Below are 17,586 nucleotides of genomic sequence, written 5' to 3' on the forward strand. Positions count from 1 at the left end.
CACCCTCTTGACCTTGTTATATCATTAGTCGAGAGTCTGACCTTCTTCACCTCTTACTCATACAAAATCTTAAATTTATGTATGGTACCAGTACCGTTGTAGTATGTATGTTAGATGGAGCATGAGTTTACCGGACTCACTATTTATTAGCTAATTACTTGCCATTAATGAAACGTCTTAAAAGCATTTCAAAAACATTCTTATCTTGTTTGATGGGATGTACTACAAGAGTACCTTATATGACCATAGATATATGTATCCTTACTAAACCCGACTCACCATTGTAATCTCTCCAAACGTATACCAGCTCCATTATACTCATTTACTACACTTCAGACTGATTTAATTCATTAATTTTTCTCTCTAATCAATCCACATCGTCCAAATTTCACAATCTCATTATCCCTCGATCTCAACCTCATCATTTATATATATACATATATATATTAAATAAAGAATAAATTATATTTATATCCATAAAATATGTCAAAATATTTAGATAATTTAATTAATTTTTTATTGAAAATTAAATATCGCTCAAAGTTTGGGGTAAAAATAATTACTTCCTAGAAAAATATAATGGCCAAAGACAAAAAAGGGAAAATGAAAACGGGATGTCGTTTGTCATTTTTTTCCGTTTTTAACATCTCTAAGGATCTTTCGCCAGCGAACGATGCCAACTAGTCTCACTCTCAACTGTGGCCGATTCACTGCGACAATAAGGAACCAGACTCACCATTGTACAATCACTAGCTTGCGGCTTCGCTCATTGACCGTTCAGTCACGTGCCGAGTCAGACATGGCGGCCTCCACAGTCCGAGTCGCTGCAGCTCAGATGACCTCAATCAACGACCTCGCCGCCAATTTCGCTACCTGCTCTCGTCTTACTAAAGTAACTCACCTCTCCCTTCCCCACCCCCTTTCCATGTTTTTAAATGAGATTTTTGCTCAATCCTGCAGTTGAAATTTCAATATTTCAGTTGGGTTCTCTAATTTTGAATTTTATTTTTAAATGAGATTTTTGCTCAATCCTGCAGTTTAAATTTCAATTTTTTAGTTGGGTTCTCTAATTTTGAATTTTACTGCATGAATATTACTTTATGGCATGAAAAAGTAGGAATCTTGATTATAGTGGTGAGGCAGTAAGGCACTGTTATAAGCTAATTTTTATAGTTTGTGATTTGTATGTGCAAAGGAAGCAGCAGCTGCTGGGGCAAAATTGCTTTGTTTACCAGAGAGTTTCTCTTTTATTGGGGCTAAGGATGGGGACAGTGTTAAGGTTGCAGAACCTTTGGATGGTCCCATCATGCAACAGTATTGCTCATTGGCAAGGTGGGATCTTGCTTTATTGCATAAATTACTTGGTTTCCCTTGATTTGTTTGTCACAATCACTGCTTATTTTGCTCATTTCTGTTTTATATTTCCCTTTTGTTGATGTAACATTGTGGTTTTCTTTGCTGAATAGTGTATAATTCCTGTGATTATTGCCTTGTAATTCCCTTGCGCTCATGGATCACAGAGAGTCTGGCATTTGGTTATCACTTGGAGGTTTCCAAGAAAAAGGATGTGATGATGAGCACCTGCGCAACACACATGTTATCATTGATGACAGAGGGAACATTATTGATACGTATCGGAAAATATTCTTGTAAGATAAATTGGTTTGTTATTTTAGTGCGATGCTTTTCCCCCCATCTTTTATTGTTCTATGAAAATTTCTAAATGCAATTTTTTACAAGTGAAAATGTGCACTTTTTTGGTTTAAAATTTGGGTTACTAGAACTTAAGATTTTTATTTTCTGGTAGTGATAGGGAAAAATATGTCATGTTCAGTGACTCATTCTTGTCGGGTAGTTTAGTTGTTGAAAGATAGCAATCATAGCATAAAGCAGTTGTCAAGAAATACATATGGACTTGCACATTCTCACATCCTCACAAGTGCAAAAGGTTCCTGCTGTTTACCCATGTTCTCACACGTAATCATAACCTCCCTACCTGAACAAGTAGATGACTTTGTTCCCGTTTTCACATTGAGAAGAGAATAAAATTAATCTCATAAAAGAATTATGAAGAAGCAACATTTTCTCAAAGCAGAAACACGTTCATGTTGAGGTTGACTTTGTGCACTTTCTTTATTAAAATAGAACAGTATTTAGTAATTTTAAGCAGCACACACATCATCACAACATGGAAATGCTGCATCTCATAGCTCATGCATGTGTGCAAATGAAAGTGCTGGAAGAAGAATCATTAACATTCATATAATAATTGCCGAAAGCTGAATCTCCTCCCTCTTCATTGGGTTTGGGATGATTTTCCCAATTCCTATACCTGAAATTCTGCTGGCAATTTTGGTCGGCTAAGAAGAAAGTTCTGGTGGTAATTTGGTTGGGGTAGCAGAAACAGAATAGATGACAAATTTGTGGTGGTCTAATTGATGGATGTGGATGTAAATTTGATTTATAGAAAACTAGGTTGTAACAAAATTGCTCAAAAACATACAATTTTATTACAGTTGTAGCCGCATATCAAACAGTCGACAAATAAAATAAATAAACAGAGAATTCAATAACAGACTAAGAAGAAATTGACTAAAATCAACACTTCATCTCTTCAAATCCAAAAAGGAATTAAAATAATAACAAAATAATAGTAGAGTTGATGATTTTGAAAAGCTTATCCAAAGTAGATGTACCATATCACATCATTGTCTCTGATTTCAATTGATTTTAACATAAACCTAATACCTCTGTGATTTAAGCTTAATTAACACTCTAAATTTTAAACAGAAGATTTCTTTTTAAATGAAGGTTTGATGTAGATGTTCCTGGTGGAAGAGTCTACAAGGAAAGCAGCTTTACAGAAGCTGGTAAGCTCTTCTATCTATGTATCTGATTTTTCTTGTAATTAACACGCTCACACACACACACATAGTGACATTATTTCCTTCTTAATTCAATATTTGCTTCTGAATATATGAGAAGATAAGTTGGCTACTGGTCTATATGTTTTTAACTGAATGTCAGATGCATGCCAAGTGATCTTGAGTCTGAACAAAGATTTTATGAACCTATATTTTTGTGGGTCAAAGTATAATGGTTAGTCGCCTTGCCTGTGAATCAATGCATTCAGAAAATATCTTAGCTTCTATGATATTTAGCCTCTTGTTTTATTAATTACTGTATGCTGTCACACTTTTTATATATGTAATCAATCTGTATCAACTATCTTTCCAGGAAAGGATATAGTTGCGGTTGATAGCCCTGTTGGACGCTTGGGTCTGTCAGTTTGTTATGATTTAAGGTTCCCAGAGCTTTACCAGCAGCTCAGGTTCCAAAAAGAAGCACAGGTTTATTTAATATCTTAACATGACCGTAGAACTTAGTCTTTAGCTTGTCACCCTTGAATGTTGAATCTTCTATCATTATCTGCAGGTTCTATTGGTACCTGCAGCTTTTACAAAAATTACTGGTCAGGCACACTGGGAGATTCTGCTTCGAGCTCGTGCAATCGAGACTCAATGCTATGTGTGAAATCCCTTCACTTTAGCTGAACTAAGCTTGCCTTGATTGATGTGATTGGTGATAATTCATTAAATCAATCATTGCATAAATACATTTTAGTTGACAGTTGTAGGATAATCTTAGTTTCTTGACAATCTGTCTTTTGCTATCTTTTATGAAATCAAGGATGGAACCATGAATAAGAAGTGGGGCAAGTATCCCCATTGAGATTTTGAAAAGTTTGAGATCTTTTGTGAGAGTTTGAATAATTAATTCAAATAATTTATAGACTTTTTTTTTGTTGCCCCAGCTAAATTTTTCCCTCTCGTACATTTAAAAATGTTTCTATCAAAACCGCTAGGTCCAACAAGGCTTGCTGAAACTTTCATGTAGAAGACTCACTATAATTTTTTTTTTTTTTTAGATTAGAATAAAAATCAAGACGTAAAGTATCATATGTAAAAATCAAGTAAAGGTTGCCAAGAATTGAGAATCGATCAATAATATGAAACACAAAAAGGGGAAGGGAACAACATTACTCCATACAATTTCACTCTCTCTAAAAGCTAAAAAAAAAAAATATCAATATTTCAAAATTTGTCTTTATGAAATTACTATCTTGTTGCTACTTTTTTACATTTTTCAATTGATGTAGCTTTTGTTTTTTTTTTTTGGTATGTGAATATTCTTTTTTATATTCAATAGTTATGTACTTATTTTCTTCATACGAATGGTGCCTCACATGACAAATTTCCAGCTTCTCCACCTCACATAATCTTTGTGCTTAAATGTGTGTTTTGTCAGGTGATAGCTGCTGCACAAGCTGGAAAACATAATGATAAAAGAGAAAGCCATGGTGAGACATTAATAATTGATCCCTGGGGAACAGTTGTTGGTCGATTGCCAGGTGAGAACTAGCATCTCTAGTACTATACATAGGCCAATTGACTAAAATAGGTGTCCCTCTTTCCTAAGACCCAAAATTGTAAATTTGAATCTAACTACTGGGATTGATAAATCTTACTTGACGTCATTACATTCAACCATTTCTTTTATTATTTTCCTCGCTGTCTACTTCACCAACTTGATGCTTTTGCTATAAAAGATTTGTCCACTTGGCTTTCCCCGTCCTTTGCAACTTTTATGAATTATATATGATTCTATTTTCGTATGCAGATCGACTCTCAACTGGAATTACTGTGGCTGATATTGATTTTGCATTTATCGACTCAGTCAGAGCGAAGATACCAATTGCCCAGGTAAATTCTGTTCATTTCATTTAACGAAGTCATATAAAATCATAAAAATAATTGGAACAGCAATGAATGTGGACTATGAAAGATACCAAACTCCGGACCGGGTTCTGGGTCCAGCGATTAACGAATAGCATCTACTGTGGGTTCAATACCTGTCTGCTTAGCAGTTGAGAGACAAACACTTTAAATCCATTCTAGGTCCACCGTCCTATCAATATTTTCTTTCTTTTTCTTAAAAGACATTAAATACGTCATGATCTAGCTCCAAATGCTATTAGGCAGGAGTTGAGTTATTGGTGGTCCTGGTTGGGGTTTAGCCAGGCTGGCTAAGCCAGCTCAAGTAATGTGGTTGTTACCCTTGTTTGAGGGGATGCAGGCCAAGTACAAAAGGTGATAATTTCATTGCCATGGACTCCACAATATCAAAAGCATACTCAAAAGATTTTTCAATGTACCAAAATCTAAATCTTCTTTTAGTTCAATTGCTATTCTTATCTTTGGTTCACATTTAACTATTCTGTGGAACACTATAAACTTTTCATAGAAATTCTAAAGCACTGTTTGTTTGCAGAAAATAACTTATATTTGGAAAATATGTTCTGTGGAAAATATTTTCTATGTAAGAATAAATATTCAAGGGAATGGAATTGTAATTCTATTTTATAAATTAAATGAAGCACAAGTAAGAATTCTAATCCAAGTATAAATTTCCCTCATAGGCTTCTTCATAATCTTCACTGTAGACTGCCCACTGTATATTTTCTGTTGATGGGAATGGATGTGATCTAAATGAAATATATCCCTTCGTTTGACATGGTTCATTTTGTAAGAAAAGAATTCAAAAGAATTCTTGCAAAATCATGCAAAAGTTCAATTTTGTGTCTTTCATTCCAAGATTCCAAGTAAGAGAATTGTTAGAAAAGAAATCAATTGAATTTAATTCTTACGAAATATCAAATGGAGGGTATATGTCATGCGATGGCAAATTCTTATGTTTGTAATCAAATCTAATTTTGTATTTCAGCAACGGAAGCCCATTGATTTCTGGAAATCTGCATCTCTCTGATTTCCAAAGATTGAATCTTGCCAGATCTGCTATATCCAGAAGTTTATGTCAAAGCCACATCAAATTTTTCATTGTGCTATAATTCAAGGACAGGCTTCTTAGTGTTCCTTTGAAGAAGAATGACACAGTTATGCATTGTAAGTTACAAAATAAGTTGAAGTTTCTTTGTCAGGAAGCTGTTGATGTGTGCTTTACTCCAAGATTAGATTCATGCATTATTAGCAAATAGAGTATTTATCTGATTTCCTATAGTTGATGCAACAATTCTTAAAAGTTCAGACTTTTAAACACATGTATATGTGAATTTTTTTTATAGAAATATTCTTTTAAGGAAATATCTTATTTCCAATGTTTGGCTGCAATTTGGAAAAAAAAAAAAGATACTAATACATTTATATATATATATAATTTAGTAGTACACTCACAGGTTTAGTCTGATGGTAAGTGTATCTAAGTATATCTAAGTAAATTTGAAAGATTTCAGATTTTACTATCTCAGATTCTACTCCTCCAATCTCGATTCCCATTTCAAAAAAAAATATATATATATTTAGTTGTATTAATAAAAATTTTTAAAGTAGGGAAAATGACTTTTTCTTTGTAAAAGATAATTTTTGTTTAAAAAAAAAATTGTTTTTTGTGTGAAAAAAATTTCTAAAACTAATATGCTCTAAACATAAAATATATATATATATATATATATAAAATTGAAAATTTTCAAGCTTATCCCAATTTTTAGCTATTTTTTATATTTTTATAATAAAATATTAATTATTATATTTTCAAATAATCAATTACTATAAAAAAAATAAAAAATAAAATAAAATCAAAAACATTTATTTGTGAAAATAAATAAAATTTATCTTAAATAAATTCAAACCCTACAATCTCAATCCGAAACATAAAATCTATCAACAAAATTGCTATACCATACAATATATATCACACATAAGCCAAAGTTCTGGGCTTGAATTGCTGGGTAACTCAATTTATTGGACTTAAAAGAACACCTTTGAACCTTGTACCTATCATCTATAGAATTAGGCTTACACTTTTAACTTGTGTAAACAAATCGAGCCAATGCAGAGTTAGAAAATTTTAAATTTTATTCGTTAAAATTTTTAAAATTTAAGTCGAATTTATTAAAAATCTATTAAAAAGTCCTATGGATCAAACGAAATTGAATCGAATCTAATCAGATCAGTTCAATTCAAATTGATTTCTGTTTAAAATCGATTCGATTTCATTTTTACTACTACTAAAATTTTAATTTTTGATTTAATCAGTTCAATTTGATTTAAACTGAACTGATTGAATGATGATCTCAATTCACAATTATCAAATTTGAATCTCTTTATAGTTTGATCCCTATCTAAAAACTTGTTCTATTCTGTTTGCACCATAGGTTTCTTTGCTATAAGTGCAATTCCACAATCTATGCAGCCCAAGTGTTAAATTCTGACAAAAAAACCTATTTATTACTGTATTATAGTAAAATTAATGATTTAATTCTTATATTTTGTAAATTTGTCATACTCTTTTCTTCCTTTGTCCATTTTTTCAACTATTGTTAGAAGTAATATTTTTGTTCCTGGCTCATCACCTTTTAATCTCTTGACTAACGGTTAAATTGAAAAAAGGATTAAATAAATAATTAACAAAATTAAATATGAAGGCCTAAAATGTAATTTTGAAAATAATAGAAATATTATTAATTTTAACCTAATCAAGGGACTATATAGTAATTTTTTCTTTTAATTTTTATGTAACGATCTTCCGCAACTGATAATGGAATCATTGTGTTACGTGCCGAGAGACCCCAACCCCAAAAATCACCCCAGCAGTGTGGCGCTCAGCTCGGTTCGTCGAGTTAAGTCAGCCTAACAGCAAAACTCCTCGATAGGCTGAACCTGACAGGCCGTACTTTGTTGAGGCGTACTTTGTTGAGGCATGTTCAAGTGCCGCACACAGTGCTCTAGTGCGCCTATGACAATTGGATGTGCACTGCTGGTCATTAGGCAATGGCTAAAGTTAAGGTTCATCTTTGAGTAATGATGCTAAAACTGGTTTTTTTTTTTTTTTAATTGTTGATCACTACTTTTAAATCCTTATTTAGAATAAAAAAATTTACGAGAATTCAATTCTTTTCTTTTAAATTTAATATTTTTTTAATTTAAAAAATTTTTATTTTAAAAGAAATTAAATTTTTATATGATTTTATAAGAATTTATTTAAAATTTTTTTTATAAAATGGCTCATGCACAGTTAAAAAGATTAGATTTCCACAATTGAAAGCTGAAGGAATCCTTCTTTCTCAAAGTAAATCCACTTCCACTTCCTCAAAATATTCTGCTTTAGTAAGATCAAGTCATTTCAAGATTCTTTATGTTCTCTCTTCTCCTTCTTTACAAGCAAGCAAACCTTTACAACAAAAAAATATAAGGATCTTGATTCACCAACTTCTACCAAGAATAGCACATCAAAAAACCATAAACTAAAAGCCTCCATGAAGAGAACAAGCTTTGTTCTACTCGTTATTTCCATTCTAACCACAACAATTCCTTCTCATGTAGCCACTGAAAACTTACCCATATCCGCTAACCTTCAAGAATCCCAAAAAAATTGCTCCTACTCAATTGAGATTGAGACAACATGTGCAGCATCAGCTGATACTAAAGGTCACGTCAGTGTTAGGTTCAGTGACTCATCAGGAAACTTAATCATAGTGAAACCTCTGAAGAATCCCAAGCTGTTGTATGCTCCAAAGGGTTTTAGAAAGCATGGGACTGGTTCATATGGAGGATTTGGAAGGTGTTCTGTTGACATGTTTGAGGCCAGTGGACCATGCATGCAAGGTGTTTGTTCATTGTACTTTAAGAAGGTGGGCTCTGATGATTGGAGACCTGGTTGGGTGAAGGTGCTGCATAAAGTGGGTGATGGTCATTTAGTGCCAGTTTCTTATGTGTTCTATTTTAGAATATTTGTGCCTGGAAATGTTTGGTATGGTTTTGACTATTGTCATTCTAAAGAGAGATTTATGCCCCATGTTGCAAGTTTTGGTTCAGATTAACTAAATGTAATGTAGAATTTAGCTAATAGGCATTAGCCCTCTCAAGTATCTTTGCCAATTGGAAAAAAGAAGTGAAAATATGGAAAAATTTTCATTTTTCTCCACTGAAGGAAATTTGTCTTTTTAACTTGACTCCTTTAAGGTGCAAGAACATGCAACTAGACAATGTAGATATGCTGCCATTCAAGTCCACCAATAGAGAAAAGACAATATTTATAGTAAGTATAGATTGCGAACATCGGCTCATTCTGAGTCAGGTTAAGAAATTTGGGTTCATATCCCTCTTTCTTATATAATTTCTTTGATGATTTTGAGTTAATAATATTTCTCTCATTTTCAAAAAAAAATATAAGTTGCTAATATTAATGGACCAATGGTTAGTGCAAGATGGGATGAAAACATTTGGAGGCCTTCAAAGAAAAGTCAAGAACCTGAAATTTTTCTTAGGAGAAATTACTATTTAGTTTTTAGAGTATAAAAAAATTGTTAATTAGTCTTTTTATTTTTTAAAAATATATTAAAATATTTATAAAATATTAAAAATTTTACTAATTAATTAATTTATTTATTTTAATCGATAAATATTAGAAAAAAATTAAAATATTTTAATACGAAAAAATTAATTAATAGATATTTTTATAAAATTAAAAAATTAAATAAAGAGTTTTATTATATTATAAAAATTAAATAGTAAATTAATGGGTAGAATTTTTAAAATTTCATTACTCTTATTTGGTATGCAATTCTTCTAAAAAATGAATTGAATTTTATCAATGAATTCAATTCATTTCTATTCATAAAAAAATTCATATATTTTGAAATTAATTTAAATATAACAGAATTTAATTGCTATTCATAAAAAAATTTCATATGTTTTAAATCAATTTAAATATAATATAATTTAATTGAATTCTTTTATGTTAGATAAATTAATAATAAAATTTAAATTAATTTAATTTATTCATTATTTTTATTATTTTTAAATTAAATATAAATACTTATTTTTATAAATAACAACCATTTTTATGGCAGAAAAATCATTATTAATATTTTTGTAATATTTAAAGTCTGAATTTTATATAATTTTTTACCATTAAAAATATAAAAATTATTTTTTAAAATTAATAAAATAATATAATAATTTTTTAATATTAATTATAAATACATTAAATATTAATAGTTACTATTAAATTAAAGTATTTTTTATAAAAACCGATTATTAATTAAAAGTAAAAAATAATTTTAAAATTAAAAGTAAAAATAAAATAAAATAAAATAAATTTAACAGCTAATTAAATAATTTTGATGTAAATAAGCGTAATGAAATCATTTCTTATAAAATTTTAACAATTTTAATAAGATTTACTTTTAATTCAAAATCAATTCTTATAAAAATACAATTGGATTAAATTCTTATATTATTAATTTTACCAAACACAAAAATTTTATAAAAAATATTTATTTTAAATTCTTTTAAAATTTGACCTTCCAAATAAAAAAAATTATATTTTGATATATTTTTTAAAATCGAGTAATCAAATGTCCAATAAATCTAACTATTATTAGAATATGGCTTGAGAGTTGAGACTTCATACATAATACATCATAAAATTTAAAACTAAAAGAAAACAGTAGAGTACAAAAGTAAGATATTCCTGTAAGAATAGCCTTAATTACAGAAGAGGATTATCATCAGAACTAACAGCTTCACTGAAAAGATAGCAAAGTTTTCTCTATTTATAGCTTTTAATTAGATAACAAGAAAATCAACTACATACAATCATGAAAGCCAGCATTTTACAAAAGAATCATGGTATTAAGGCTTTTATACCATCTTTACCACAAAGACCCCACTATAGAAAGAGAGAGAATGTTCACAAATTCTGCCTATAGAAGCTATAAAAAGATGGAAAAAAGAAAGAAAGAAATTCAAAGTATAGGACTATAAACAATGTTTACACATCCTACTGAAAAGGCCAGCACGCTAGAAAATCATTTTAGCAAAAATTCTTGCGCATAATCAGGACTGGCAAGGAGGTCAAAAGGTTTGGTGCCTATGGAGTCTTTTAGGATTGTTATTTGACCTTCCTTGAGAAGTATGTCTTCATCAAGGGCCTCTATCTTCTTCTTCAAGATGCTAATCTCTGAATTCAAAAGCATATTTTTCTCATTGTATTGCTTCACTTCCTCCCACATCATATTTCTCTCCTCAGAAACTTTGGGTAGAATACCCCTTATTATTGTTAGCTCCTTCATAGATTCTTGGAGGTCATTTTGAAGCCGGCTTATATTATCATCCTTCTTCTGCATCTGTTACAAAGAAGAAATAACTAGTTAAGAAATTGGAACTTTGTTAAGAAATTGAAAACAAAGAGAGAACTTGGAACTTTGTTAAGAAATTGTAGGATTTTGTCATTTTTGAAATATGGAAAGCTTTGAAAAGGGGGGAACCGCCAAGTACCCACAGCAATAATTAAGTGGACAATCTTTAATAAATGAAAGAATTTCAAAAAGCTACCAGATATATCACTATTCAAACATGTAATAAAAATGAGTTGAAGTGCGTAGTATTTTTTTTTTTTCTTGTTTAAGCTACTTGGGTATCCCTTTTTTTTTAAGCCACTGGCTAGTCTGGTCCATCAATTTAAATACCAAAGCTCAGGTGTTTGCCTTGAAAAAATGAGGATGCAAACACAGGTATGGTGCATAGCAACGTGGGTAAAGACCACTAGTATAAAAGTGGATGAACTTGAAGTGAACATTGTACTTTTGCAGCCAAAGTAGATTACCTGAAGTTCAAAGTTTTTCAACTCATGGCTAACACAGGAAAGGTTGTCCATTGCATTCTGGACTTCACATTTGAGGATTTCAGTACCTCTCACTGCTGCTGCCAATTCAGCCTGCAACTGCTCAACCTCCATCTCTTTAGTATATAGTTTCTCTCTTAACAGATTTGTAAGCAAGCTTTCTGCTTTGAGCTCGACTTTTAAGGTTTCCTATGCAGATGAAAGGAAAAAATCAATAATAATATTGGTGATTGAAAATAAGTTTTCAATAAGTCAACCCAAATCCTTGAGCAATCTACATCAACAAATTGAACAGTTGTCCTTGATTTACGTAGCGGCTTACCTCTGAAGTTTGATGAATTAGTTTCACTGAACCATCAGCATTAGTGCATGGCAACTCAAATTTTGATGCAAATGAACTGGACTTCTCCTGCAGCACAGAAGATATCGTCTCCAAACTCCTCCTCAAGTTCTCAGCACCACGCTTAAAGCCTTGAACCCTTACATCAGCTTCAACAACAAACTGTGCATCTAAACCATTTTTTATAAGTTCTATATCCTGCTTAGATTCTGGAATTTGGCCTGCTTTTCCTTTGATGAATTCCAATAAACTGGAGCACAGCTGTGTGCTCTCCTTTAGCGTTGATAGCCCTTGATTTTGTAGGCAGCATATGCGGGTCCACATTTCTTTATCTAGTTTGTGAGTTAGAGCACCAATTTCTTCCCCATTGCACTTTAAGCGATTCAAGAGGCCAATATTCTCATGTCGAAGAGAATCAATTTCAATCCTATGAGATTCTGCATCCCTTCTCAGAGCCAATTCTACGCCTGTCAGCCTCATTTGCTCCCTTTGCAATTTCATTACACGCTTGTCATACTCCTCCAATGATTGTTGCTTCTCAATTTCCACGCTATACGCTTCACGCAATCCCTCAACTGTCTTTTCTTGTTCTTTGCAAGTCCTTAACAATCTTGCTGTAGACTTTTGCAACTCTTTACACTCCTTGTCCTTCTCTTCAAAATTTCGCTTGATGCAATTAAGATCTTCTTCTGCCACCTTGTACTTATCTTGTAATTCAGAAAAATTTTCTCTTAGATCATGATTCTCCTTGCTTGCCTCTTCCAACCTTGAGGTCAGGTGTCTAAGCTGTTGCTCTGAATATGTAATCACACTTCTGCTTTCTGCTTCCCTCTCAGTAAAAGAAGAGACTTCCTTCTGAAGGGAGACATTCTGCTCCGCAAGCTCTCTAACACGCTCACGTAGCCTATGCTCTTCTAATTGGTATTTCTCAAGCTTCAATGACCATTCACTCGACCTTCTGTCCAACTCTTTTTCCAATGCAGACTGCAATTCACCCTTCTCCTTCTCTAGTCTTCGAGTCTGCGACTCCAATTCTGCCTTTGCCAATCTATGTTCTTCCTTCGAGGCATCTCTCTCAGAAATTCTGGAGTTTAGGATATTTGAAACCTCAATAGCCAAGCTTAGCCTATCCTCCGTTAGGTTCCTAATATTCTGAATCAAGGATGGTATATCAAACCCACCATATAGAAGAAAGCATTCCTGGTCAAGTTCCTCTGAGAGAAGCAATACCCTCTGCTCAGCTTCTTTAGATCTTCGCTGCAATTCCACATCTACAGCATCCTCAGTTCGAACAGAGTTCATAATCCCATAATTGTTCCCAAGTAAACAATTTTGATTCTGAGAGCCTAAGAAATCTTCTCCACTGTAACTATTAATGGTCTCATAAGGTTCTTCTGGTGGTGAGTAACTTTTTTGGGAAGGAACATCTATACTTGAATCAATACATTTATTCATGGATCTGGAATAGATATCTTCAATTGTGATTGGGATATCATGGTTAACCTCCTTAAAATTTGATTTATGAAAAGAATGTGTTTGGGACAGTCTCTCAATGACATCTTTTGCAAGTCTTTGTGGAGATTCATGACCAAATCCATTCTCCACCCAATCTCTGGAAGAAAAATGAAGGTGGGTACCTTTAGCATCCCTGAATGACTTGGACCTGTGTTTATCTTTGACACCATCTGTTGGTGACGTAGGAGCTGTATATTGAAATCGTGGTGGAAGCTTTCCACCAGCATTTCCATTCCCAACAATATTTCTCTGGAGAGAACTGTTTTTGGGCTTACTTCTCTCTCGCTGATGTTCTCCATCAATGTAGCGGTCCAAAACTTTGCTTGAGGTATTGCTAGAAGTAGAATTTCCTGATGAATCATGATGAGATTTAGTCGAACCAGAAGAATCAGGCCTCTCTTTTCCATATGCATTTTGAATGGATGTCGATTCAAACCGCTTTGCTTTGGCTTGCCCCTCAGGAGTAAGAGCCCTTCTCCTAGCATAAACAAAAAGCCCACCAAATTACTCACAGGAACAAATTAAAATAAAAGGAGTACCATTGTTACTCATAGAAACTTTAGAAATATAAAATTGAACAGTCAACAAATCCATGTTATTGGATATTAGTGAATAAAATATCTCACCGAGATTGATGATCACATTGCTGATGAGCAGCACTGCTGATGCTACTAGAAGGAGATCTACTATGATCATCCATGTAAGGAAAATCTTTTTGCTCCAGTCCATCAAGAAGAAAGGCAGCTGATGACATTGAGCGGCTCCTCCTAAGATATGAACTGGTGCAGGAACTAGTAAGGTTATCATGAACTTGCTTTCGGGACTTCAAACCCTTGGGACTCTGGAAGCTTTTGTCAGCCTTATCACCACCTTGATTGTTCAACCCGTTCTCCAATGGGATATCACAGTAAACTTGTTTATCAGTTGATGGCAGAGAACCATTGCTGTTGTTTCCAATGTTGGAGGAAGAAGATCTGAAAAAGAATAGCTTCTTCATCTGTGAATATCAAACTGTTATCTGTAGCTCATGAAAAACAGTGGCTTCTGTTCCAGTCTTTTATAGCGAGTTCTGAAGAAATACGAAGCTCACTGAACCTGGGAGTACAAGTATTTAAAGAAATATAAGAATGGAGAAAATAAATAACCAAATGCATGATCATCATTGTGATTGCTGAAGAGTGGGACAGCTAAAAGCAAATCTGAGGGTAACAGACCCTGACTCACAAACAACTGCAGACAACTTGGCAAGTTCTCTATTAATTTTTTTTTTTTTTTGGCCTGAAGGCACTACACTAAGATTTAAGATAGCTGACAGAGGAAAAAGAAGAGCATGCAACAATGTGGAGATAATTATGAATGGCACCTGAAGCAATGGGAAACAACCATATGATAGGAATCATGATGCACAAGTAATATTGGCATTTAATCCAATATTATTCTCTTTTAATGAAAAAAGAAAACACAACATCTAGCAGGAGGAAAATGAATAAATTAAAAAATCCAAATATACTTTGCCAAACCAACAGAGATCCTCTTCTTTACAAACTACAGAATAATGTCACTAACAACATTAAAGCCAAAAATATTAGGTGTTAACAAATGGAACCTTAACTAATAAATTGAGAATCAAATACATATAACCTAAAACCTGAACGTCTAAGATTTCAAAGCTACTATGATTAACAGAGATGAACCTGAACCAACCAACACCCTCCCCCCCCCCCCCCCCCAAACCAAAAAAAAAAAAAAAAAAAGTAAAAGACAAGCAAATCTCAATAAGGTTACTAGACTTTTGAATTTCAGAACCTATAATTCAGACTGGAAAGAACCATATGATTGGAATCATGATGCACAAATAGTATAGAATTAAATGAGGAAAAAAGAAAAGACAACATCTAGCAGGAGGAAAATGGTAAATTAAAAAATTCAGATGTACTGTGCCAAACCCAATAGAGATAGTCTTCCTTACAAACTACAGAATAATGTCACTAACAACATTAGAACCACAAATAGTAGGTGTTAACAAAACAAATGCAATCTTAAGTCTTAACTAATCAACTGAGAATCAAATACACATAACCTAAACCCTAAACAAGACTAAGATTTCAAAGCTACTATGATTAACAGAGCCAAACCAACCAACACCTGCCAACCCCCCCCCCCCCCAAAAAAAAAAAATCTCAATAAGATTAGTTGCCTTTTTGAAGTACAGATTAACTGCTATAATTGGAGAGAAAACATGAACAGAAAGCAGCAGAATTAAACAGTCATAAGCCAGAATCAATTTCGTAGAAATAAATTAATACAAACAAATTGGCTCATCTTCAGGGATTAGCTTGTAAGGATTTATTTGTTCATGCTTGCACACACACAGATTATTACTTTAACAACATAGCTAGGGCTTGAAAATTGAAAGCCATTATACCGTTGATAGCTCGGATTAAAGTTTTTTTAAAAAATTATGTAAATAAAAAAGTTTAATATTTTATACAGAAAATAAAATATGGAGTTAATTTCAGCAGTCAAACTTGTAAAAAAAATAATTATAGAATACAAAACAGAATTATAATAAAATATAAGGATGTCAGGGCTTCTGATTGAATCTCACTTCATCAAAACCCTAAAATGCCAAAATTACCCCACAATTTTCAACTCTCAAAAAACCCTAAAACTCCTTTCCCCCTAAGAATCAAGAATTAGCCGTAAAATGATTACATAAAGTCTGACACCAACAACAGCATCACTTATTATAAACTTTTTAGCTCTTGAACAATGTCGAGAATCGAGAGTAATCAACGTAATCCCTAAATTGATTTGCGAAATTCCTGCAACTTGTAATAACAAGTACAAAAGCTTAAGGAGAAAACAACAATAATTGAAATTCATTTTTAAATTCTTTCTCAGTCAGACATTAATTTTCTCTGCTTCAGTGACAAATAGAGAATAAGCAAAGATTAAATTAACGATTACCTAGTGTCTCAGAAAATCAAAAGAAAATAACTCACATAGTAACGAGTAGTTTGAATATCCAGTACAATTTTGGTCAAAGAAAGAAAGAAAAGAATTGCAATATCAGACAAAAGGGTACTGTGAAAAATTAAACTTGCTCAAATTTTCTCGGCAACCAAACAGAGCGAGGAGGAAAAGAAAGATAAAAAGAAAAACTTCACTCACAAGTTCCTTGCGCTTCTCCTTCTTCTAACGGTAAAAAAAAATAAAAATAAAAATAAAAAAAACACTTAAAAAGTAACAGAAAAAATAGGAAAAAAAATCCCAAAACAACAAAAACGTTTATTATAATTTTCTTGGGTTTCTCTTTTTACTTTAAAAAAAAAACTGGGAGAAAATCTAATCTAGAAGTTAATGACTTACCATTATTGACCAGATACTAAACCTTCTCAGGAAATTCAAAATTCAAAATCCAAAAAAAAATAATAAACAAACTTGAACCCAGAAACCGAAATATAAGGAAACTACTAGTAATTAATGAGTTTTCAAAGAAGAGTACAAAACTGAAAAGGAAATCTTACTGGGGTCCCAGGTGGTGTAACGCCGTCAATGCCGGCGGGGAAATAGAGGTTGAAATTGTAGAACAAGTGAACTTAGGCGAGAGAGAGAGAGAGAGAGAGAGAGAGAGAGGTTGAAGAAGGGATTGTTGCTTGAGCAGTGAAACAGAGGAACACAAGAGAGAGCCAAATGTTTTTAATTTGATTTAGAAATCAGAAATGGAGGAAAAAATATGGAAGGGTAATTTGGTCAGAAAATGAAATTTAAAAATATTTGGGATGCCGCGTAAAAAGCGGAGGAGCGGGGCTTTGATGGAATGGGAATTCTGATGTTAATGTGGAACCCACTGATTATTGATTTTTGACAATTAAACAAATTTAAATTCAATTTAATTCAAAAACAAAATCTGAATGCTTGATTATAAAAATAATTCCTTTTGTTTTATTTGGCAGTATACTTCAAACGTTAACGTCAAAAAAATCAAATTTAAATTCAAAAAATTAATTACAACTATTTAATCA

The 17,586-nt window shown here is 32.4% G+C and overlaps 3 protein-coding genes across 4 annotated transcripts; 2 read left to right on the forward strand and 1 right to left on the reverse strand.

Annotated features, from left to right (window-relative positions):
* Positions 1-642: 642 nt before the first annotated feature.
* LOC110618525 (deaminated glutathione amidase, chloroplastic/cytosolic) lies at positions 643-6,161 on the forward strand. Its single transcript, XM_021761669.2, has 9 exons — positions 643-892; positions 1,196-1,332; positions 1,521-1,649; positions 2,812-2,870; positions 3,238-3,350; positions 3,436-3,528; positions 4,309-4,411; positions 4,681-4,763; positions 5,785-6,161. The coding sequence occupies exons 1-9, from the start codon at positions 674-676 to the stop codon at positions 5,824-5,826; spliced, it is 978 nt and encodes a 325-aa protein (XP_021617361.1). The 5' UTR covers positions 643-673; the 3' UTR covers positions 5,827-6,161.
* A 2,171-nt stretch (positions 6,162-8,332) lies between these two features.
* Positions 8,333-8,896, forward strand: LOC110619053 (embryo-specific protein ATS3A). Its single transcript, XM_021762311.1, has one exon. It carries the CDS (start codon positions 8,333-8,335, stop codon positions 8,894-8,896), a length of 564 nt encoding a protein of 187 aa, XP_021618003.1.
* A 1,711-nt stretch (positions 8,897-10,607) lies between these two features.
* Positions 10,608-17,269, reverse strand: LOC110618595 (centromere protein F). 2 transcript variants are annotated; one of them, XM_021761762.2, is made up of 5 exons: positions 17,089-17,269; positions 14,185-14,653; positions 12,026-14,036; positions 11,686-11,892; positions 10,608-11,206 (listed from the first exon to the last, which is right to left on the reverse strand). In XM_021761762.2, exons 2-5 carry the CDS (start codon positions 14,553-14,555, stop codon positions 10,889-10,891), a joined length of 2,907 nt encoding a protein of 968 aa, XP_021617454.1. In that variant the 5' UTR covers positions 14,556-14,653; positions 17,089-17,269; the 3' UTR covers positions 10,608-10,888. The 2 variants fall into 2 exon arrangements, with proteins under 2 accessions (XP_021617454.1, XP_043814211.1); XM_043958276.1 differs by lacking the exon at positions 17,089-17,269 and adding an exon at positions 16,564-17,035.
* Positions 17,270-17,586: the final 317 nt, after the last annotated feature.

The sequence above is a fragment of the Manihot esculenta genome, chromosome 7, assembly GCF_001659605.2.
Source record: "Manihot esculenta cultivar AM560-2 chromosome 7, M.esculenta_v8, whole genome shotgun sequence".
In the NCBI taxonomy this organism is placed as follows: Eukaryota; Viridiplantae; Streptophyta; class Magnoliopsida; order Malpighiales; family Euphorbiaceae; genus Manihot; species Manihot esculenta.

Excerpts from the sequence above, each read along its gene's own strand:
- LOC110618525 (XM_021761669.2), top strand. The coding sequence starts at position 674 with ATGCCAACTAGTCTCACTCTCAACTGTGGCCGATTCACTGCGACAATA. Across the intron at positions 1,333-1,520 it reads CAGTATTGCTCATTGGCAAG|AGAGTCTGGCATTTGGTTAT; the intron begins GTGGGATCTTGC and ends CATGGATCACAG. Across the intron at positions 4,764-5,784 it reads CGAAGATACCAATTGCCCAG|CAACGGAAGCCCATTGATTT; the intron begins GTAAATTCTGTT and ends TTTGTATTTCAG.
- LOC110619053 (XM_021762311.1), top strand. The coding sequence starts at position 8,333 with ATGAAGAGAACAAGCTTTGTTCTACTCGTTATTTCCATTCTAACCACA.
- LOC110618595 (XM_021761762.2), bottom strand. The coding sequence starts at position 14,555 with ATGAAGAAGCTATTCTTTTTCAGATCTTCTTCCTCCAACATTGGAAAC. Across the intron at positions 14,037-14,184 it reads CAATGTGATCATCAATCTCG|GAGAAGGGCTCTTACTCCTG; the intron begins GTGAGATATTTT and ends TGTTTATGCTAG. Across the intron at positions 11,893-12,025 it reads TAATTCATCAAACTTCAGAG|GAAACCTTAAAAGTCGAGCT; the intron begins GTAAGCCGCTAC and ends TCATCTGCATAG.